The 23,713-nt window shown below is 37.3% G+C and overlaps 1 protein-coding gene across 2 annotated transcripts in view; it reads left to right on the forward strand.

Annotated features, from left to right (window-relative positions):
• Positions 1–21,620, forward strand: part of LOC145681659 (uncharacterized) — a 120,545-nt gene extending 98,925 nt beyond the window's left edge. For both annotated transcript variants that reach the window (XM_081753283.1, XM_081753284.1), the window contains one exon: positions 21,312–21,620. Coding sequence is in view for 1 of the 2 variants with exons in the window: in XM_081753284.1 (XP_081609410.1) it covers positions 21,312–21,325 (14 nt within the window). In the remaining variant the exon portion in view is untranslated. The remainder of the gene's footprint in view (positions 1–21,311) is intronic.
• Positions 21,621–23,713: the final 2,093 nt, after the last annotated feature.

Genomic DNA, 23,713 nt, shown 5'->3' on the forward strand with positions numbered 1-23,713 from the left:
TACAAGTTTTCGCAAGAAGAAGCTGTCTTTGGTAGACAGTTTTGGCATCGAGAGCACTTTCTGCATATCGACAGTGTAGACTGACACACGAGTTTCTTCATTGCTTTGAAAGTCGTGCATGTGCCCCCGGGCCAGATCACGGTTCTTCAGGTGAGAGATCTGTTGTTTGCACAACGCGCACCCACAGGCTTCGCAGGAGTGCTCCTGCTGCGGCCCGTCGTTGTCGTTGTGAACGGCCAAACGATGTTCCTCGCATCTGGAACAGGCATCCTGGGTGGGTCTTGAAGTGGAGATATGGAGATCTTTCATCACCTCGTGGAAAACTGGCCAGCTGCATTTCCTTCTTTCTTTTTCCTTGCAATCTTCGAGGTACTCTTCGGACGCTTTCGACGCAGTGTAGCCGCAGGGGAGATATCTCCTGTTTGGAGCATGCTCTAAATTGTAATGTGATACCAGCGGGTTCATCATCTCGAGGAAATCTCCGATCTGCTGCTTATACCCGTCAGGCAGTGCATGGGCAGGTTTATGCTTTCCACGCCTGTCTGGTTCAGCCTTCACAAGGGACGTAGAGGCTGAAGCTCCTTCGTGCTCCTCAGCAGCTATAGGTTTGCAAGCTGACATCACGGCTTGATCGTTTGTGTAACCGAGGGTGTTGAGAAAGAATTTCTTGCATACAATGTGGTTGTCCATTCTGTATATCAGCGTGCATTCCCTTCGCGATTTTGGAAATACCGTCTTGCTTGCAGTTTTCTGTCGGGTCACACTCCTTGCCAGGTAATCTCGTCTTCTTTGGATATCCAAACCCCAGTAATCCTCATGGATCTGTACACGGGTTGCCTGCAGGATTTTCTCATTGCACCCCTTCTTGCATTGACAGGCAGGCCGGATTGGGTATTTCTTTCTGTCTCTTGCAATCCTCTCCTCGACATATTTCACGTCTTTCTTTTTCTTCTTTCGAGGCGGAGTGTTATCTTCTCGACCTTTCCCTCTATCGCCCTCGTGATCTTCCGCTTCTTCTGCCACTGAATTCTCTTCCTGATCTTGCAGTCGCCTAGCTCTCGTAGCTTCCAAACGATTCTGTCCCTGTTGATTTTTCACTGCATTCTTCTTTTCTCCGGGTCGGTTCTTCTCTGCATCCTCCACGTTCACGTTGGCGTGACAATGATCCAAGTCCGGAACTTGGAGGTCTTCTCCACTAACCAAAGCTCCAACAGGTTCCGCGCCCATGTCCACCTTCAGCTCTTCCTCGCCTGGGGTATTGGGGGGATCCACGACCTGGTAGGGCATAAGTCCACTTCCATTCTGGTTCTGGTGCTCTTCAAGTCCTAGATAGGGATGCATCACCTCCAGATTGGGCAAGGGTGCATTAGGATTCACGTCAAACTCCTCCATTGGCGCATGCAGCATGACTGTTGGACCTTCACTCACTTCAATCTCTCCAAAGACTGACGTAGCGTCTGGGCGCTGTAGTGCCTCACTAGTCTGCTGCTGGACTGCTAACAAAAAAGGAAGCAAAAACTTAATATTAGTTCTAGTTAAACCGTCATGTATTGAAAACAGCAGTGTTATTGTTCGTTAATTAGTATTAGAGCCTATTTGCAAACACTTTCATTATACAGCTGGGGACAAAAAATGGACACCCATTATTTTTATCGATGCTCATCAAGAATAAAGAAAGCTGAAAAGGAAAACAATTGCACTATTAGAACTAGGACTAAATTTAATGTATATCTCAAGTATTCAATAAAACGAGAAAAATCTCTAAAAATGCTCGGGAGAAAAAGACGTGTCCAATCTTTTGTTCCCAGCTGTACATATAACAGCAGGACATCCTGGGGATTTCTTCATGCTGAGGGAACGTTCTTATTAATAATTAACAGACAGAAACATTCCTTGTGACACACGGACGCAGAGAACGGCAGTCCTGTCTGAGCTTCATTAAACAATATCAATCATTGAGGCTCGTGCTGCCTCAGCTTTGTGCTGTGACTATCAACATGAATATATTGGGGGCAGTGGCGTATTTACGATTTTGTTTCGGGAGGGGCTTTGCCTGGAAATGTGAAAATTCTGCAAGATATTTCATTTACTTTACTATACTAAATAAGATTTCGGGAGGGGGCCTTAAGCCCGGAAGCCACCCCCCAAATACGCCACTGATGGGGGTAATCATTATCAAGCAATCTGACCTGTGAAACATTCATCAGGAGATCTTACAGAAGATACATATCTTTAACTTGTCCTTTGTCTAAGTTATACTTATTTGGATATCCCTGAATATTCTTACGATTTGTCCTTCTGATGTGCTTTATTGGATTGGATACACGATTTGATTTTTCTTAGTTTGTTTATATCGTGAGCATTGTCTTATAAGTAACCTGTTCATCATATATACTTTTTGCAACATATAGTCTACTCTAATATTCAGGGGCTAATCCAGGACGGACTTCTGGGGGGGGGGGTAGGTCGTAATACTGCTACTTAGAGCTACTTTTAAGAGCTCTCTGATGTGTTTTATTTATATATTTATATTTATATATAAGAAAGTTTCCTCTTCTGGGAGGGGGTGCGATCACCCCGATCGCCCCCCCCTGGATCCACCCCTGCTAATATTGAATAAATACCATTTATCACAGCGACTCATTTACGTGACAAACAAACTAATCAGATTTACGCCACCCTACTTTCTTTGTACTTTCATTTGTCACACCCATCTCCAGTATCAGTTTCAAGATATTCTAAATATGATCGCGTCTGCATCATAATCCGTATCTCGTCATCCTTCTACGCCGTCTGGAACATGTCAGAAACTCCCGTGTTCTGGCTGGTTTTGACTGCTGATTCCCCCGTCCAGCCCAAAGATCCACATAGAGTGGATTTAGTTTGTTCTGGAATACAGTGAAATCTGTCTATGTTGGCCACCATCGGTTCCATCGAAAAGTGGCCAACTTAGACAGGTGGCCAACTTACAGAAAATAAGTGTGATTTGTGTATTTTTAGAATAGAATTTCTAGTATTACTTGATTGTAAAATTTTAATAAGGAGTGGCACGACAGCTACTTATAAATAATGTATATAGAGTAATCTAAAAAATATACAGTACTAGAAAATATTACTATAGTATGCAAGAGCGCCGATTTCTCTGTAAATTAGGGAGGCCCATTCAGATGCAGAAGGTATATATATGAAGATTTTAAGACAAATTGCACTCAAATTATACCAAATATTGTATACTCATAAATAAAATAGGGCCACATGAGCTTTGGGAGCCCCGGGACCCCTCGGTCCCCCCAGGATTGGCGCTCTTGATAGTATGTTTAATATATATATGCATAACTTTCTCTTTCTGAAAACTAGTCTGGTACATTGGATTATTCGGATTGAAAACACAATAACACAAACAACCATGAAATAGAAGTGTATGTACGTAGTTTATTGAAATTGATATTATAGCACACTGAGTTATCCAGATTGAAAGCAAGAAAAGCTAAGCTATAAATTGAGAAATTCATATGTAATTTATATGATGTCTTTTCAGTTGTTACTGAATGGTGGTTCATTCTAGACATATTTGCTTTATTCTTTTTGGCAGATATGCACATTCTAATATTGTAGTTAACTAGGTCTACCTCTTGTTAATGAGCTAGAAGTGTTTTGCTCGGAGCAAAAGATGTTTTGAGAAAATCTTGAGGGAATTCATATCTCAAAACCTCCGCTACCTTTTGACATTTAGTCAGGTGCCAATAAATGACAATTGAGCTTTAACCTTGAGAATTTTCCGGAATTACTAAAGCTTCCCACTGATGAAAGGAGCCGATATAGCGAATGGTTTTACCAAAACAGACAGGGTAAACAAATACGTACAACCATTTCCTGACTTCCTGTACGTGCTTTTTCTTATTCACATCTTCTTTTATGAGGGTAGTGTTCTAGCCATTGACCTCCGAGAACAAATCGTGCGAATCTATGCTGATTTGTGTCCAGTCACAAATACAGAACATCTGCCTCTCATACGGGAATTCGAAAGAAAAAAAAATGAAATGAAATCTTTAAGATTTACGTCCCGCGGTTATGCCGGTTAGGTTAAAGGAGACGGTGATGATGAGGAATGAATGAAATGGTGGAACGATGAAAGTGGGAGGAAACGGGAGCACCCCGAGAAAACCCACGCACACGGTGTTTGTCCACCACAAAGTTCACTTGGCGGGGCCTGGGATCGAACCCAGGATCCCAAGCACCAGAGGTGAACGCTCTACCACTGAGCCGCCGCGGCCCTGGGAATTCGAAAGAGTTAAGAAAAATAACAAAACTGTATTTTTCGTGGCCAAGATACGCAGGTAAATTTATCATTATCATCATTGGGTAAACATTTCTTCAGTGTGGCCAACTTCCAAGATAGAGAGGTGGCCAACTTATAGAGTAGTAAGTAACGAATGTCTTATGGGAAAATGCAGGTTCAAGACGAACTAGGCCAAGATAAGCAGGTGGCCAGCTTAGAGAGGTGGCCAAGTTGACAGGTTTCACTGTATAATGAATTGTCCTGCATATAGGTTATAAAGTCATAACATTTGTAAACTGCTCAATCTGAGTCGTACCTCTTTCTTCAATCCCACTGAGTATATTCCCGCTGCAGCAACTCTGAGTGTGAGGCATATTTAAGATATATATATATATATAATTGCTTAACATGGTTAGGGACTTAGATATCTATCTCGATTTATACCGTATTATAGGAGCTGCGTTGGTCAGCGGCTAGTCTGGGGATCGGAAGCATTATCAACCCTTGTCTATAATAATTGGCCATGCATGTAAGAACAAGAACTGACAGTCTACAACTAGTGAGTTAATCTAATTCCACTTGTAAACGTTAATCGTTTCAACTCAGGCACGTGTCCCAACGGGTGTATGTGCATGAGAAGTAAATTAAATATGTATAATTACGCCTGAAGTTATACTATTTTTCCACAAAACTCTGAATTTTTTAGGGGTTTCGGGCCAATTGCCCCCCCCCCTTAAATACGTGCCTGTTTCAACTTCAAATCTCTGAACAACTCTCACACTACTTAACATAATTCATGCATTTGAGCTGCAATGGTATTGGTATCTTATTCTTACCTTGGCTAGAATTATAATGCAGCCGCGCCAGTTCAACTATATGTTTCCCTCTTGAAGTCTTCTTCTTCCAATCAGTGACACTCCCTCCGTCGTATTAACAAAACAAGCACACCAGCCGTCGTCAGGTCGACTCAGCAGTGCTTTCTCCCACCAAAGAATTTCCTGCTACTAGCAAACACTTACCAGCGGTACGGCTTACGCTCAAACCTATTTGGCCGGTTTGTTCCCATGATTCGGGTCGTTGGTCACGCCACTTTGATTCAGATTGAACCATTGATTGGTTTATACAATGGTGACCTCACTCTCAGACACGCGTAAAAACAGAGCATCCTACATTCATTTTTCAACCGAACAATGTAATTCGCGTTACATAGTTTTGTCGCTACAAAATGCAAATTTACTACTTACAATGACATTGACAGAACAATGTAATTTCAGTTACGCAGTCGTTCAGTAGCGACAAAACAATGTAACTCAAGTTACAGCGTTTTGTTGTGACACGGCAGCCCAGTTCCTAAAAAAAATTATAATGAGCAAAGAGAGGCTGGACGTCATGCCGCTACCTACCGTTATTCTACTTTTTGAGATCCACTTTTACCCCTGCTTTACAGTATCTTAATACGGTACTCGTATATTTTTTCATAGTATCTTGCTAAATGTTATAAACTCGTAAAGCTCCTTTTGGGTATGAAACTCATCTAGTTGCAAAAATCATGTGTATTTTCCTCCTTATTAAACGCAGTATAACGTATTAAATTTCGTAGTACTTCAGGCTACTCATATGCAAATATAAAGTACTCCATGCATTACACCTCGCAAAACGCAAACGTACCACATAAACAAATTTATTAGGCCTATCTTCAGTGATTTATTTGTGGATTTTGTAAAATGGGAACATTTGTACAAGATTGTGTTCCGTATAATAGAACAACTTTAAAGTGGGGTTGGGATAACGTTATTTTTAAACCTATCTACTTTGCAATTATTGTACTAGTTTGATAGGAGACTCCCAAGTTCATTATTTTTTAAACTTTTTTTTAGAAACAATTTTATGATAAATACGTATAGGTACCGTACGTTAGATTAAGATTTGGTTAGGTAGATTAGATTGCATGCGTTAGTTACCTTACTACTTCTTGTCCTACTGCTGAGGACAAGTGTAGAGCATCCAGTAAAATCCCTATAGTTGCATTGCAATTTGCACATCTTGTCATAACAAGTGTCACACTCCTACGTAAAACGGTTTCCCTATGACAAGTAATTCTTTAGTCTGTTCTAATTTGGTCCTTAAAGACCAAATTCCCCGCCCGAACAGTAAATACAACAAAAGGTAAGAGTTACTTTGGTTAGAACAGGGATAGGTGCACACATACTTGCGCCTAATTTTATTAAGTAGAAGGGGAAAGATGCTACTAAATGTCATTCCTTATTATCATAAGTGAGTTTTCGTACCATTTTGCTCCTTGTACTTAATAAAATTAGATTCAGGGGTGTGTGCACCTATCAGTGTTCTGCTAAAAGTGAACTTTTGACCAACAAAAAATGCTGGCATTAAAATGAATCCAGAATTGAACAAAGACAGGGTTAAACTGAAGCATGATTTACTACATGTTATCTAACACTGTCTTTAGAAATTAACAATACTTTCACACCGTACCTCACTTTAGCAATACGAGGTTCTTTTACATCGTATACCGTCTTTTTTTCCAGTTGGTTTGTTGGTAGTAGCATGATGTCATGATGCCCATTTCTTATCCAGCTGATGGTATACTTTTGTGCATTGAACGTGGTTATATCTGGTCCATTAATGTTTATGAAAAGAATAAATTCGAAGGCTTTTACAGATAAATGGTTTCTAGTATCAGTATGCTGGAAGTTTAAGCTGGAAAAGCTTCTCTCACACTCTGCAGAAGAAACTGGAAGAACACTAATTTCCATGTTAAGATTTTGTAGATTTGGGCAAATATTAGGTTTCATCTTATACTCTCGAAACTCCTGCAGAATTTTGGCTGAATCATCAGAGGAAAATTTTAATTCTTTTGTTTTTTTTTTTTTAATTTTATTTTTGAAATTTCTTTGTCGCCGTTTAACATTCTTGCAGACAATTATTCTCGCCAATTGGATTGTATCAAAATCTTTTGGAAAGATTCATACTTTCACATATTTTAACAATGGAATCACAAATCTCTCTGCCTATTGTTGCCTATATCTTAAATAAATCTAAAAATATATTGCTACGCACCTGATTAACTACAGTACGGATATACACCATGAGAACAGATTTATGAGACACAGTGGAGGATTCGTCCATCATTAGCGCGAAGGGTTGATCGGAATTCGCAAGATACTGGGTCATTTTTCGTTCATTTCTATAGCTACAAAGTCAATAATATTTGAACACGTACCATGAGAGTAGAGAACTTATTCGAGGTTCATTCCATTTATTTCTTACTATTTAATAAAATGCACGGTAAACGACAGACGATTTTGCGCAATAATATAGGCAGTTCTAAATATCAAAATTGTCTTTTCAACACGAATTTCATTCACAATTAACTCGAAAGCCTCTTACTTTCTTACTTTGTGTACCGGAATTACTTGTCTTTTAATCGTCAGGAGCTTTTCCTTTATTAAAATAGGCCTATAGTCTAATACCCATTTCCTTATGTTCTTTTTAAGGTGCTTGTCAACGAAAAACTACCAATTCACAATTGCAGTGACTGCTCACTAATAACTGTAAACGTTATTATTATTATTATTATTATTATTATTATTATTATTATTATTATTTTTATTATTATTATTGTGCTACTCTGATGAAGTATGAAAATCATTGGTAACAGCTGCAAGATCTTTCTTCGGGAAACAATTCTATAAAGAAGACCAACATAGCTCGCAAGAATAAACATACCAAAAAAGTAAAGAAGTGTTACTAAAATATGGAGTTCAATTATTGCCATAAAATCGATTGTATAGCCTAAGAAAGGTAGAAAATATATTCCCAGGCTGGGAAGATAGAATTAAAGCTAGAGACAGGGAAACCAAAACTTAGAAAGGGGGAAATTCCCAGGCTTTCCTGGCTACAAATAAATCCCTGCCTATCTTATATTTCTGTTGCGCTTGTGCACACTGCTTATTTTCAGCTTCACAGAAAACATCGAATTTTCGAGAACATTTTATCAACTGTTCCGTTTGCATCTCGTAGGTAAATTGGAAATATAGAAGTGATAACATTATTTTTTCTTTTTAAAAAATTGAAAAAAAATAAAGAAAATTAATTTTTGAAAACTCAGGAAATTAAGAGGTAAAGGAAACTTAAACTGTCGTGAAGTTCAATGTGATACAGAAAAGATAGCCCACTATACTACAGATATATCTTCAAAATCACGGAGGGGATCTTCCCTTTCTAACATATCTGGATAAAACGCTGCTAATCGGTTTATATAGTATGCTACTTTAAAAAAACTATCATTTTTAATGCTTTTTACTGTGAGTGACGGTGAATAATTAACATAGAAAGTATAGGTGGCAGCACATTTTACTATAGCAAATCATGACACAATTTGGTGTAATTTTCACACTTTTCTAAAATATGTTTCTAATTTCACACTAAATTAATGTTGTAATTAAAATGTGAATGCAAGTTGAAGAACGTTTTGTCAATAGCTTAAATTTTTTGCGAGTGTTAAAAGCTCTCACTCCTAGGACGTGAAAGATGTTCGGTAGGGGTTACACACAAGGATATTTCAATCCATTCTAAAATAGCTTAAGACTCATTCTATTTTTTGTTTTTTTGGAGGAGCAGCTCTGACTACGTTGTAGTCGTTGCTGTTTCGTTATAAATATAGAATCAAAAGGAAATTGTTTAGGTACTTTTAAAATACAGTCTTCCAATTTGCTTACTTTCCAATTTAATGTATTTCTCTACTTAATATAACAGTCTTTAATCGTTTCCTCAAAATTCTAATGATAAAGTTTTGAATAGTAATATGAAACACGTGACATTCCATTTAATATTTTATTATTACTTTTAGATATTTACTTAATTACAAGCAGTATTTGCGTCACTATTTGGAGACATCAAAGAACAATTGATAAATAAGCTACTTATATACCATACGTTGCCACCATGGTATACATAGGTAGGCCCTACATAAATTAATAATAAGCTTTTCTAGCAAAATAGAAATTATCAATTGCATCAGAATGAACGAAGCACGTTGGTTCAGTGGTACTGCTGTTACCTCTGGTGCGTGGAGACCTTGGTTCGATCCCCGGCGAAATAATTTATGGTAGGCAACATCGTGTTTGTATATTTTCTTCGGGGTACTCTCGTTTCATCCGACAATTTCATTTCATCATCATTCACTTGCTGTAATCATTATTCTCCTTTAATTAAAGATCATGGATGTGCAACGTTAAACTAAAAAGATTTAATTTTATTTTTACTTTGTATGAGAGTGAGACAAGCGATATGCATTGAAAAACCTTCAAAATTCGTTTTTGAACATTTTCTCAAAAAGTACACATCAGAATTCACTTTGAGCCATGTAGTTTTGTTCATTTCATTGTAATTTTTCAGTTGATACATTGTTTTCCTTCTTCACAATATTATAGTTGAAAAAAAGAAAGAAAAATTGAGTTATATATTTTTAGACATACTGCGTAGTGTCGCTTTCCGGATGTGATAGTGAAAAGTTTGGTTAGAATATACTTAAAAATTACTTTCATCTTTAACATATAGCTTACATTCTTAGGTTTACATTTTTTTTTTTTAACTTTTAGTAAAACTAAACAAGAAAATTTACAATCAGCTATACCTGTTTCTTAAGCTAAATACAATCTCTCATCTGTGGATAAGCTTATATATATAGACCCTATCAGGTTTTTAAAACTGGCGCCCATGAACTACAGAACACTATTCTATAAGTCAAAATAAATCTAAATGTGTTTATAGGGGGGTAGTGCTCCCCAAAAAACATTTCTGGAAGAAACACTGCTGATAAGACCAGATCTGCAACAATCACAAGTCAGAAAAGGAGGAGTAACAATGTCCTCCAGCATGGGTGGGTGAGGGTGGGAAATTTTCTTATTTTAGTTTGTATTTCAGTTTCTGGAAGAAGCACAGACCGTTAACCTACCAGAAGCTTTTATTTGTTGAGCATTATATTCATTAAATATGTAATTCTAATTAATATGGGTCTGATTTTTATGTCCTTTTTTCCAGTTTTTAGGTCCTTTTTTTTAGATATTTTTAGGTCTTTTTATAGGTATATTTAGGCCATTTTTAGGTTTTCAACTTCCGAGCCCTAGTAATGATACACTTAGAACACCACAGTACTTGGTAAACAGAAAACTTGGTTGTAAGTAAAGCACACACGCTTTTTGACCACAATATTCGTTAAAAAAAGGGGAAGTTGTTAAGAAATATCGTTTTCTATCCATTAAATAGTGTTGCATTACCGTACATAGAGTCGGCATAGCACTGAAGGCAACCTTAAAAAAGTAAGAAAATCGTTGCCCAACAGTTTGGGGATGTTGTCTCCACTACCAGCTTTTATGAAAAGCTGGAAACGTGAATAATGAAATTGTATAATTCTTTCATGTAATGCAAAAGATACTAAATTCGGGATGTAACTTTGACAGGGCTAATATTGTAACTATAAAAGAAACACACAAAATGCATATTTCAAAAGATGCAGCAGAATTTGGGTAGGTAAACTAGAATGTTGGGTCTAAAATTGTAATGGTTTGTAATGTAAAGTCCCTTCAATATGTCAGCTGATTACAAGTATCGAAGTAGCTCCATGGCCTGTCGTCTGACGATGTTTCCTCCGTCAAAGGCTGGTTTTACAAAACCCAACCCCTTTTCTTCTTCTGTCCATTAAAGATAACAAAACTTCAAATGTTCGGGAACACCCACAATCACGTTGTCTTGACGCAAAATCGAAAGTTCTAGAAAGTTTAGGACAAAAACCTCCAAAGTTCAGTACCACAAGCATTACTCTCAATCGACCTCACAGGAGGTGAAATTGGCCAACGTGAACTCACCAATATAGCTGATAACGTAGAAAATAAGTATTTCCACAATAAAATAATGTTTATGTTTGCGGATATAAATCACTTCAATCAGTAGAAAGAGCATTATCTGGCATGTTAGTCAATATCCGAGTATTGACTCAACAAAGTGACAAAGCAAAATATAGCTGACATGTGACGCGATGTGAAATGTGAAAAAGTAGCAAGTAAGGGGAAAACAGCAGGACAAGGAATAAGATGTAGACATATGCAGGGTAAAGGACTTCTGCCATTGCATCTAGTTTAATGAACCAAGAAAAGTATTACAAATTGCTTCAAAGAAGCTTGAGGCTACATAAGTTCAAATCTTCTTGAAGAAAAAAATAAATGTGACATCCACCAGAGTCGAATGACGGACTTCCTGGACCATATCTCTCATCATGTAACATGGCCGCCTCCAAAATAATGTTTTTAGTTCATGAATCGAGAAAATCGCAGAGTCTGGACAAAAAACATGAAATCTGAAAAAAAAAAAACTAAACGAATTTTTAAATAACTGATATCCAAAATAAACACAAGATGATAATGAAAAAGAATTTTGACGTAATACCAAAAATAACCTGTAGATGGCATCTAAATACAGGTAATCACAATAAATGTACAAACCCAGAAACAATGGCGCTGGTATCTTGTAGAAGGAATCGGTCGTTCAAAAATGTAATCTTTCGACTTCAAAGGAACTGGTTAGTATGAATTAGTACCGAATCGTAGACTCGGTACCGAATCGTACATCAGAGTCAAGCATGATGGTTCATGATTCCCTGGGAGTAAACTTGGCACCAGCGTGGGAAAAGAAAAGTAAGAAAAGAAAAAAATAATGGTGAGTAGAAATATTTTAAAGTTATAAATCAATTAGTAATAATTACAAATAAAGATATGATATATATAATTTTTATATAGAAATGATATCAAAAAACATAAATCTTAACAGAAAACCTGTACATATAAAAATAGTATAAGTGCTAAGAGATGAAAAATGAAATTTTGAGTTTTACGTCCCACGGTTTGCTAAGAGATGAGTGTGCACACTTGGATAAAGGGTGGTCGTGCATCAATGACGGAAAATTTAGGAGGTGAATCTACAGGTAAAAACAAGCAAAAAATGCCATATGAACATTGGGTGAATGCGGCTTTGTTTGGACGCTAGAGGCATCTGAAATGTCACCTTCCGAGGCGGCAATTTGCAATATCGCAAGAACGGAGAGATATATACGAATGTTGGGTCAAAAGATATCAAAGGAAACCCCATCCGAAGAATCCAATTATGCATTAGTGATGGCGAAACAGTGGCGGCGCTATAGTGGGCCACAAAGAAAGTGAATGAAACATGGAGAAAAATGAACAATTTACACTAAAAATGTAGAAGAGGTGGTTACTTGGAACATGCAGCAAGAAATGTTAATGAACAAAGGCAACAATGGCTACTCTGTTGAGACATTATGGGACGCGGAATGTAGGAATACAGTATCTTTGTAACGGAAAAAAATAGGAATGTCGGGTCAAAAGATATCAAAGGAAATCCCATTCGAAGAATTCAATTATGCATAAGTGATGACGAAACCGTGGCGGCGCCAATGACACAAACGAAGTGAATACAACGCGGAGAAAAGTTCTAGCACAGATGTTGTTCTCAGATGTCATTCATACGGGATGGCATCACAAATGTCCGCAATGACCATCGATGGACACCCAACAGCCCGCATGCAATTGTAGAGACGAAACATCATCAGCGTTTCCAGTTCCATGTATTGGCTGGTATTATTGATGACGACGTTGTGAAACAACATTTCTTACCACAGCGATTGAACGCAAGCAATATCGTATCTAAAGTTTCTGACCTAGGGCCTGCCTATTCTACTTAAAGACGTGCCACTGAGGACAGGGCAGTGTATGTGGTTTATGCATGATGGCGTCCTTTCCCATTCATGTCCCACTATACGTGCATATGTGAACGAAAAATTTCCATGCAGGTAGATAGATCGTGGAAGCAAAGGAGTATGGCCCCCACGTTCACCCGATCTGGATACTCTAGACTTTTCCTGTGGGGTTACGTGAAGAGTCTCGTGTATACACGGCCCGTGCATGGCATTGAAGATCTTCGCTAGCGTGTATGAGCTGCATTTGCTACACTACGTCAAACTCCAGCGTTATTGCCTTAAGTCAGAGAATCCTTACGCCATCGTGTAACTGTCTGTCTCGAAGAACAAGGAGAACATATTGAATACCTTCTTTAAGGCAGCATTATGTTGACCACGGTAAGTACAGTACCTCTTGTTTTTACAATACACTGGACCTCATGTTCTGTACGTGTTTTGTACAATTTGCACGTATCATCACTAAGAGTGTATAACATTTTTGTAGCTCCCAGGCGCCGCCACTGTTCCGCAGTACGTGCGCATAATTTGATTCTTCGGATGGGGTTTCCTTTTATATATTTTGACCCGACATTCCTATTTCTCTCCGTTACAAATATACTTTATTCCTACATTCCGCCTCCCATACTGTCCCTAGTACAGCGTAGACATTGTTGCCGTTGTTCATTAACATTTGTTGCGCATGTTCCATGTAATATCCCCTCCTACAGTTTGTCAGTGTAAGTTGTTCACTTTTCTCCGCGTTGTATTCACTTCGTTTGTGCCCCTGGCGCCGCCACTGTTTCGTCATCACTTATGCATAACTGAATTCTTCGAATGGGGTTTCCTTTGACATCTTTTGGCCTCACATTCCTATTTTTTCCGTTACAAAGATACTGTATTCCTACATTCCGCGTCCCATAATGTCTCAACAGAGTAGCCATTGTTGCCTTTGTTCATTAACATTTCTTGCTGCATGTTCCAAGTAACCACCTCTCCTACATTTTTAGTGTAAAATGTTCATTTTTCTCCATGTTTCATTCACTTTCTTTGTGGCCCACTATAGCGCCGCCACTGTTTCGCCATCACTTATGCATAATTGGATTCTTCGGATGGGGTTTTCCTTGATATCTTTTGACCCGACATTCGTATTTCTCTCCGTTCTTGCGATATTGCAAATTGCCGCCTCGGAAGGTGACATTTCAGACGCCTCTAGCGTCCAAACAAAGCCGCATTCACCCAATGTTCATATGGCATTTTTTGCTTGTTTTTACCTGTAGATTCACCTTCCAAATTTTCCGTCATTGATGCAGAACCACCCTATATATATATATATATATATATATATATATATATATATATATATATATATATATATATATATATATATATATATAAATGCATTGAAAAAACGAATAAAAAAGGAAATAAAATAACCACACAAATTAGTACACAAATGTTCTTCCCTATCTTCTACCGCATTACGTAAGATCTTATTGCGCCATAAAAGAAATCGCTTCTTGATAGGATTAGTTACCTAAATATTTGAATTAACACTATCCACATATGACTCTTGCACTAACAGATTGACAGTACTTGCTAAAAATTTGTTAGGTTGCAACCAATTTCTAGAACCCACCAAATCAAAACATTTGGTGACTGGAACACATGTTTTTGTACGGGGTGGCAACCATACGGAAGACAAAACCTTAAAAACTGGTGTGACTAAAGTTGCAAATTCATGAGAGACATAATTAACATGAGTAGAAATTGGCAACATTGATGGCGGAATCTTTCCGAACCTTGTAACTTCTAAAGCCAATTCATTCTGATCTAAGTTAGCCTTGTGTGCAAGCAAAAAATCCTGTCCAAGAAGTGGAGGATGAGTATACGTAGGAACCACTCCAAATGGATGACAAAAAATATGCGATCCCAACCGGAATCGAACTAAAGCTATCTTATTAACTGACAAAGTATTCCCCGTAACCCCTTTTAAAAATGGACGCGTGTCCATTAACTTAGCACCCCGTGGAGCCATGTGAGAGCCAATACACGAAATCTGAGAACTAGAATCGAGAAGAATAGGGCTCTCTTCTCCACTTATAATAGCGTTAATATGTAGTAGAGTTCGTTCTATATATATAAAGACTTTATATACGTTTGAGAGTAATGGCCCTTCTTCATCAACCCTGTGCACTAGTTTAAATTGCTCCTACAATGCTGAGCAAAATGATTCTCTTTGCCACATTTGTGACAAATTACAGGACGTCTACCGAAATTCCGTGAATTGCCACTATTATTGTGGTCACGAGACTCACTGTTGTGATCTCTGGCAATTCCCCCTACGAGAGGAAAAGTTACGTCTAAAGTTATTATTATTATTATTATTATTATTATTATTATTATTATTATTATTATTATTATTATTATTATTATGTCGAAATGGGTTGCGCTGGTCAGTATTTTTTCACTCTCATCTACTTTTAGAGTAAGCTGATTTAGCTGTTTCTGAATTGCAGCTAACTGATCTTTGTACTTTTCTCTCGACTGTGAAGCGGAAACAGGAGAGTTCAAAGTCCGAGTCGGAACTTGAGAAAGCTGAGTTTGCACTAAATGTGTTTGTAGCACAGCTGTAGTCTCCGGAGGATTTAACTGAATCGAAGAATTAGCTAAGAATGGATTTTTCTTCATTATTTTCTCTATTGCTTTACGTTCAAGCAACACACGAGCTTTTGCTTCCTCAAGTAAATCCTGAAGCAATGCTTCCACAGTATCGTATTTCTTCTTTATTGTCAACAACATGTATTCAGGAATAAGTCCGTCTATAATAAGCTGAATTTGTTTCGTAACCGGAGCATCTTTGTCATTGCCAAGTATAAGGTTTCTCTTAGCATATACGTACGAAACTACAGATTCAGTCTCATTCTGCTCACGTGTAGGAAAGTCTGACTGTTTCGAAAGTGTGTGAAACCAATAACCCGCAGGACCTTTCATCAAGGAATCTAAAATCCATTTCTTTTTCAAATCCGACCAATTATTCACTTGGGCTAATATTTCAAAATGATCAACATATCTCTCTACATAATTGCCTATCCGCCCATAAAATGGTTCTGGCCTAAGACTATGTGACAAAACCCCTATGTTATCCATCTGTCCACCTTCAGCCATGTCTGATTGAAACAAACTGTCACTATTTTGAAAAACCGAAACAGAGGGATCTTCTATACTAGATAGCGAGTGGGGAAAACCGTAAATTTTCTTTAAGCTTATCTAAACACTTTCTTGTAAAATGAGACGTCCAGGAGAAGAGGATGCAATAGGTTAAAAAAAATTCAGTTATATCTAATTCATCACTAATGCTATAGCCTTCCGCAAAATGACGCAACATAAAAAATATACTAATAATAAGCACTAATTAAATATAGCATATTAAAATTACTTTATACCAAATCATCAGACCAATTTCTGCTAAAATTCAATTACGTAGAGCTGCAAGGTACTACAGAGAAAGAAAAAAAAGCATCAATTCCACTGTGTTCTGACACCACTTAGCTGTCGGGATAGAAACGAGAGGCATCTAAGAGGTGAGGGATAACAATACCAAATTTATAGCAGTAAAGTACATGCTAAATGGGGGTGACTCCACCACTAGTCTTAGACGACTAGAACCACGAGCAAAATTAGACAAGGTAATGAATATGAATTTAGTGTTAAAATAATTTGAACATAACCAATGTATTTTTCACTGAGAATTGGTAGCAATAAGGGCGTTAAGGAATAGATGGTAGAGCAAAGGAATAGCAACTAATTTTGAACAGTCTCACCCTAATTCGAAGTAGTTTCAATCTTCTCCTTTGTACTCGTAGGTGATCTTTAGGCGCTTTCCTCGAAGTTCCAGTGACTTGCAGGTTGGGTTGTCTTGATGAAGTCCATTATGAAAACTTGTCCGACAATCAACCATGGCATTGAATGCTCCAAAGGCCGGGAGACTCTGATGTGTCTCGCGTCGTGGTTGAGATCCAAAGACCAAGATCGTGCTCTCTCGATTGCTTTTGACCTGACTGCCCCTCTGACGTCAGGATGAGATGATGGTGACACCACAGAGTTTCTTGAGCGTGGTTGATTACCCAAAACTGACATTGACCAAGCCCATGTTTCTACATGTCGTCGACTAAACTCAAAGTTCTCAAACTTGCTCCTGAGATTGCTAACGTTGACAGGTAAATGAACCAAAAGGAGACTCACCTGAGTCAAAGTACTTACTTCTATAATCATTACTTCCTTGTTGTAACATCGTATCGTGGGTAAACGAACGAAACGGACAATGTCTTGTACTAGCCTGACTATGAGGGGCTAATGAGGTCGAACCAATTGAGAGAAGCAATTGATCTAACAAAGCAAATTAAAAGCGTCGCGTGTGACACTGTTAAAGGTTGAAGATTCTAAAGGTCGCTACCACTGTTTATTACAAATTACAAGTACAAAAACTTCATCAATAACAGCAAAGCAATAGTTAATTTATCTTTCAATGTAAAGTCAGCAGTGAACTCTTGTAGGCTGCTTGGCCTTCATTGGTGGTTGGTTGAATTTCCACATAAAATAAAGATGTCCTAGCTTGTCCTTACTTCATATCCCGTAACACTTGTAATAAAACCAGGTTATCAAATTTTAACTTATCGGAGTTTGAATTTTTACGGTCAATCCCTCAAGCACCGCTCTGTTACAATAATGATGGATCTGACCTTTACGATGTAAAATAGTTACGTGTTTGGCATGGGTAAACTTACAATGAATTTCAATTAAATTATCATGGTTTGATTATTTCCTTGTTGAATTATCGATACTTCTCAGTGGAAAAGCGGATAAAATTTGAAACTCCCAAATCAAGATACGTAGACCAACATACAGAAGCTTACATTACAAATTTTATGTCTATTTTCTCACAACTTTATGGGTTGATTGCTCTGTGCTCTAAGCGCTCCATATAATAAACAAGCTTTTAGAAATCAATATAAAGCGCATGGTAAGCATATATAGATATATATGATGCGAAACACTGTATTTTTTGTTGAGATGAGTTCAGTTGATTTTGTGTTTAACGTCCTTTTCAGCAGCGAGGCTATATGAAAGTGAACCTATCCCATGCCGTAAACGTCGCCAAAACCTAGTGGACCACTTGCGGGTAAACGTCGATCGTCAATATAGAGACGAGTCGAAGGATTGCCGCTAGTGTCGCACTGCAGGCAGGGTTTCGTCGAGTCGAAACAGATATCTCGCGTCGAGGTATTGAAGTTACCGCCGCGTTGCAGAGAGAACTTCGTTTTGGTCCGCGCTCCTTCGATTCGTCGCGGAGAATCGCGCAGGGACCAACACGAACTATCGCTATCATGTGCACGCGGTTATTATTATATACAGGATTGGGTAATTACGCGTAAAAAAGGTTTCCTACGTGACGCGTAAAAACGCGTAATTTACGTAAAATACGTAAAGTATGTAAAAAATTAGAAACAGGTCTATAAATTAAAAGAAAACGTTCTACGCGCTGAGCTTTAAAAAATTCTTTCTAAACTTGTATGGAATCTAGCTGGATTTTGCAAAACTTAATCCGTAAGCATAAAATGGGAATTTTGTATTGGCTTTGTAAAGTAGCATTGTATAATACGGTTTGCACGCGTGACTGTTCAAAACCCATTTCATCATGTTTCATGTTTTAAACCCTGAGTTGAGTTGATTTTGGGTTTAACGTCCCGTTCAGCAGCGAGGCTATATGAGACGTGGACCTACTGATTCACGTGGAATCCGAACCACATGAGCTCCCGCCGGGAATGTTTTAAACCCTCTGTAATCGAGAAAAGTTTTATGCCAGAGAAGCCGTGGGAGAAACTATTGTGCAATACAACAACAACGGTAAGCCTTCGTGATCTCCATTTGTGACGACTTTCTGCAATGCCTGAGAAAAGCATCACGAACAATTAGAGGAGTTTGTTGGAAAACCTCGGCCCTTCAGGAATAATTAGCTACCAGCAATATCGGAGAAAATGTGGAAAATTTGAAGAACTTATGAAGAAGGGAATTACAACACCACGCACATTCTGGTACTTCGCTACTCGGCAACATAAGGAGTTGTCGGAATTTGCTATGAAGTTACTGAACATCGTAGCATCTTCAGCGCAAATTGAAAGACTTTTCTCAAATTGCTCCTTTGTCCATAACGTCACAAGGAACCGGCTCAGCTTCGAACGTTCGAAGAAACTACTTCAAATATACTACACCCTCAAATTACAAGACCACTCAAGTTATGAATATTAGTGTGATTAAGAGTATTGTGTTCGAATTGTACTAAACTATAATGGAAATGGCATGTAACATTTTTTTTTTAGAATTAAAATAATGGCTAAGTTTTAAATGAAATGATATACTCAGTGTTATTGGAAGCAAGTGAAATATATTCAGTATTCGAACTAGGAAGAAAGACAAATTGTTTCTTTCCAAAAACAACGAAGAAACAAGTAGTTTAATATTCTGTTGAGTATTTTCTTCAGTTTTGTCTATTTATTATGAGCATGAAAAATTTCTAAATTTAAAGTTCAAATGATAGTAAAGTGCTAAGGGAAGTAATATATTTAGTGTTGTTGTTGGACTTGGAAGAAAGGAGCAAAATAAATGAGTTCATTCCGAAAAATGTAGGGTAATGTTCTATTGGGTGATTTTATATTTTTTTCAGTTGTGTGTGTTTAAAATAAGAATCGAATAACTTTTACATCGAAAATTCATTATGTCCCAGTGCTAAGTGAAGTGGTATATATAGTATCGTTGGGACGTAGAAGGAAAACAAATGACTTTATTCTAAAATTTCATTATTTCAATACTCTGTTCAGTATTTTTCGTATCAGTTATGTGTGTGTGTATTAGTGTGTAATATGAAGGTGAAATGAGGGGAGACATCCAGAAGTCCTAAACGGCAGAAGTCCTAAAAATATAGGCACTAGACCTAAATTTTAGGACTTCTGCAGTTTAGGACTTCTGCAGTTTAGGACTTCTGTCTTTTAGGACTTCTGTCTTTTAGGACTTCTGTCTTTTAGGACTTCTGTCTTTTAGGACTTCTGTCTTTTAGGACTTATGCCGTTTAGGTCTTGTGCCGTTTAGGTCTTGTGCCTTTTTCATTCACTTGTTTTAGTTCTGAAATTCGCCACCACCACACGAAATTGCGACGATGCAACAAGTAGTTGTCAATAATGTTACGAACGTAGCTAATTCCAACAGTAACAGCTATATTTGTACTACTAAGATTATTATTATCACTATCTGTTCTGCACTTATACACGAATTACATAATACAACCTATTTCGTTCTAAGAACTAATTACATAATTAGTTAAGAAATTCGTTTCTTTAGAATGGAGATACGAGAATTCCAAGACAAATTCCTAAAACAAAAATTTAAGCTTCATCGGAAATGTCAGTGTTCATCTAAGCAACCCCGAAAACCATGGGTTCGACACTAAGATCGATAATTTTTAATATATATCCGCACTTCCTTCCTCCAAGTTGCAACTTCAAAGTGAAATGATAAAACCATCTCAGGCCCGAACCTCATCTATGTTGAAAGTTTTTGTCGAGATCAGTCTGGTAGTTCAAGTGTTGTTAAGTTACAAATATAGTTACTTTCATTTATATATATATATATATATATATATATATATAGTTACATTCTAGTATACTTTCATTTATATATATATTTATAAAAAACTCTGCTATTGCTTCTGCACTATTTCAATGGTTCGTACTTTAATACATCCCTTCCTCAACCATGGTTGCGGAATTGATTAAACTAATGTTCTTGTATTAAATACATTTATTTTAAATATACAGTATCTTTCTCATTAATTTCAATTAATTTGCTTTTCAAAGATCCTGTAAAATTTCATTGACTCACTATGGGCTATAAGCCATTACCTTCTATGGCCACCCTGCTACAAACTACAGACTTAAATATTCGATAAAGCATTTCAGTAGTAAGTAGTTGCCACAATATCAATATGAACGTATTTAATTCCAACGGTAACAACTATGTTAGTAACACTAAAATTATTATTAATAATGATAACGAGTAAGGAGTAGTTAATTACGAGTATGGCAATTATTTGCTACAGAAATACTTCTAAATATACTCCATAGTTCTGGATAATCACAATAACATTTTAAAACACATGTTTCTGACCAGAACAAAATGAATTATTTAATAACTATACGATTTTTGTTACAGTTTCAAGGACCTAACGTCCTCTTCATCAGACATTGATGTATCATCAGACAGAGAAGGAGGTATTAAGACATATAGAAAAGGAGGAGAAACGTTGTTGAGGTGTATAAGGAAGAAAAAGAAAAGGAGGAAAAGCAATATGAGGGAGGAAGAAGAAGGAGTTATCTGTGAAGTGAAATGTAGTGAGTGTGACATGAAATACATAGGGGAGACAAGAAAAAGGCTCATGGACAGATTGAAACAACATAAAGGTGATGTTCGAATGAAAAGAGAAAATAATGCTATTTACAAACATGTGAAAGAAATGGGACATACACATAGGATAGATTGGGAAGGGGCTAGAGGCTTAGAAAGAGAAAGAAGAAAGATTATTAGCAAGTGGAAGGAAGCGAGAAGAATAAAGAAAGAACAAGAGGAGAACTTAATGAACTGGACAAGTGGTACAAATATACATGAGCAATGGGAGAAATAATTAGAAGTGATAGAAAAGAAAAATGCATAAGACTGTTAGAGCAATTTGAATATTTTCAAATTTCTGTCATTTTATTTTATTTTATTTTATATAAAGGTCAATAGAATTGTAAAATTGCATTGAAGAACTAAGGTTTTGTAATATGAAACAGTATATCAAAAACTTTGACTAACAGGTTGACAGTATTCTTCTTACGGACGGATGGTAGCGCCACAAGAGATTTTTAGGACTTCTGCAGTTTAGGACTTCTGCAGTTTAGGACTGCTGTAGTTTAGGACTGCTGCAGTTTAAGACTTCTGCAGTTTAGGACTTGTGCCTTTTACGACTTGTGCCGCGAAATGATTTTTAAGACTTCTGCCGTTTAGGACTTGTGCTTTTTAGGACTTGTGCATTTTAGGCCTAATGCCGTTTAGGTCTTGTGCCTTTTAGGACTTCTGCCGTTTAGAACTTCTGCCGCGTCCCCAAAATGAGCCTAACAATCAGTCAAATTGAAGACTTAGGCTTAGAAAAACAACGCATTAGTTGTTTTTTCTTAAAACACACACAAAGAGAGAGTTCATTTGATCGGGGTGTTTTCTGAGTTAGGTTCGTAGGTGGCGTCTCAGAAAGAGAAATCTTCCAAATACACTATATTGGTTTTTACAAAGCACGTAACTCGGCTTCCGGAATATCAGTATTTCAAATGAAAAGCGAAAAGACAGAGAAAGACGAACGTATTTTTCTATATTTTCTTCACTGAAGAATACAGTCACTGTTTCAAAGAAACGCACCTCTGCGTTTTACTAACCATATCCAAGCCCCATTCATGCTACACCATATATCGGCTAGGTCCAAGAGAGTTTGAACTTGTTTCCTCTACTGTCAATGCCTCTTCTCTTCAAGTGTCTTTTTTTCATTTCACAGTCAGAAACAAAGCAGTGGCGGCCGGTGGATTATGGTTTCAGGTGTTGCAGTACGAACGATCGGAGACATAATATATAAAGTTGACTCATTGACTAATCAGCATAACTTTAGATGCAAATGCTATGTGACATGTTAAATTAAATAAAATGCTGTACACGTTGACTGCCAAGACCGAAATTCAATTCCGATCCCCGGAGCCATCAATTGTTTTATCCTGAATAAATTAGCATAAATTTGAATAGTGCAGAAACAATACTTTTCATCTGCGCCGAAGGCCATTCACAGGTATTTTACTTCATTGCCGCATGGCCACATAAACTCCTTTAACAAAGCCAAGACTAAAGCCCACGCGTGGAAATCACGACTTGAAAAAGAAGAAATGTGAAGCCCGCATGTGCGTTTCATGACCCCTGTGAAGAACCATGTGAAGCCCATGTGCGGCCTTTACGGCAGTCAACGTGTTAAAAAATAAAAAAATGCAGAACATTTTATCCGATTAATCACCTTAATTAATTAGTAAGTTCATTCTTTTCTCTTTGATTGGAACAAATCTGCCTAATACATGCTGGTTAAACTCTAGTATTCTTATTGTCAGGTTTTTATCGATGGAAAGCATAACCAATGGTGATAACCTTTCTTGGGACATTCAATTTCTTGAAAGTGTCAATTCTTTTTGATGTGAAAAAAACTTTTCTTCTTTTACTAAGGCCATAGATACAGTTAATATTAATTTTAGAAGCTTTGTAGATTCACTAAATATTTTTTTTCTAGATTATTGTAAACAATTCATTCTAGCAAACTCAGTCCCTGACAGTGATCCGAATTCCTCTTCAGTGTAGACTGAAGAGAGTTCGTAGCAGGGTTTAATGTTATTAAAAAAATGTACATTAAACACGCTTTATTCACAATTTATTTAGGAAAATTTAAAATAAATTGTAGAAATGTATCTAGTGAATACAACATTACTGCGATTAGATGTCCTGTAAATTCAAACCGTTTTTCTTTTCGAACACTCTCCTGAATTGCACTA

This window comes from Thermobia domestica, chromosome 3, assembly GCF_964235325.1.
Source record: "Thermobia domestica chromosome 3, izTheDome1.hap1.1, whole genome shotgun sequence".
In the NCBI taxonomy this organism is placed as follows: domain Eukaryota; kingdom Metazoa; phylum Arthropoda; class Insecta; order Zygentoma; family Lepismatidae; genus Thermobia; species Thermobia domestica.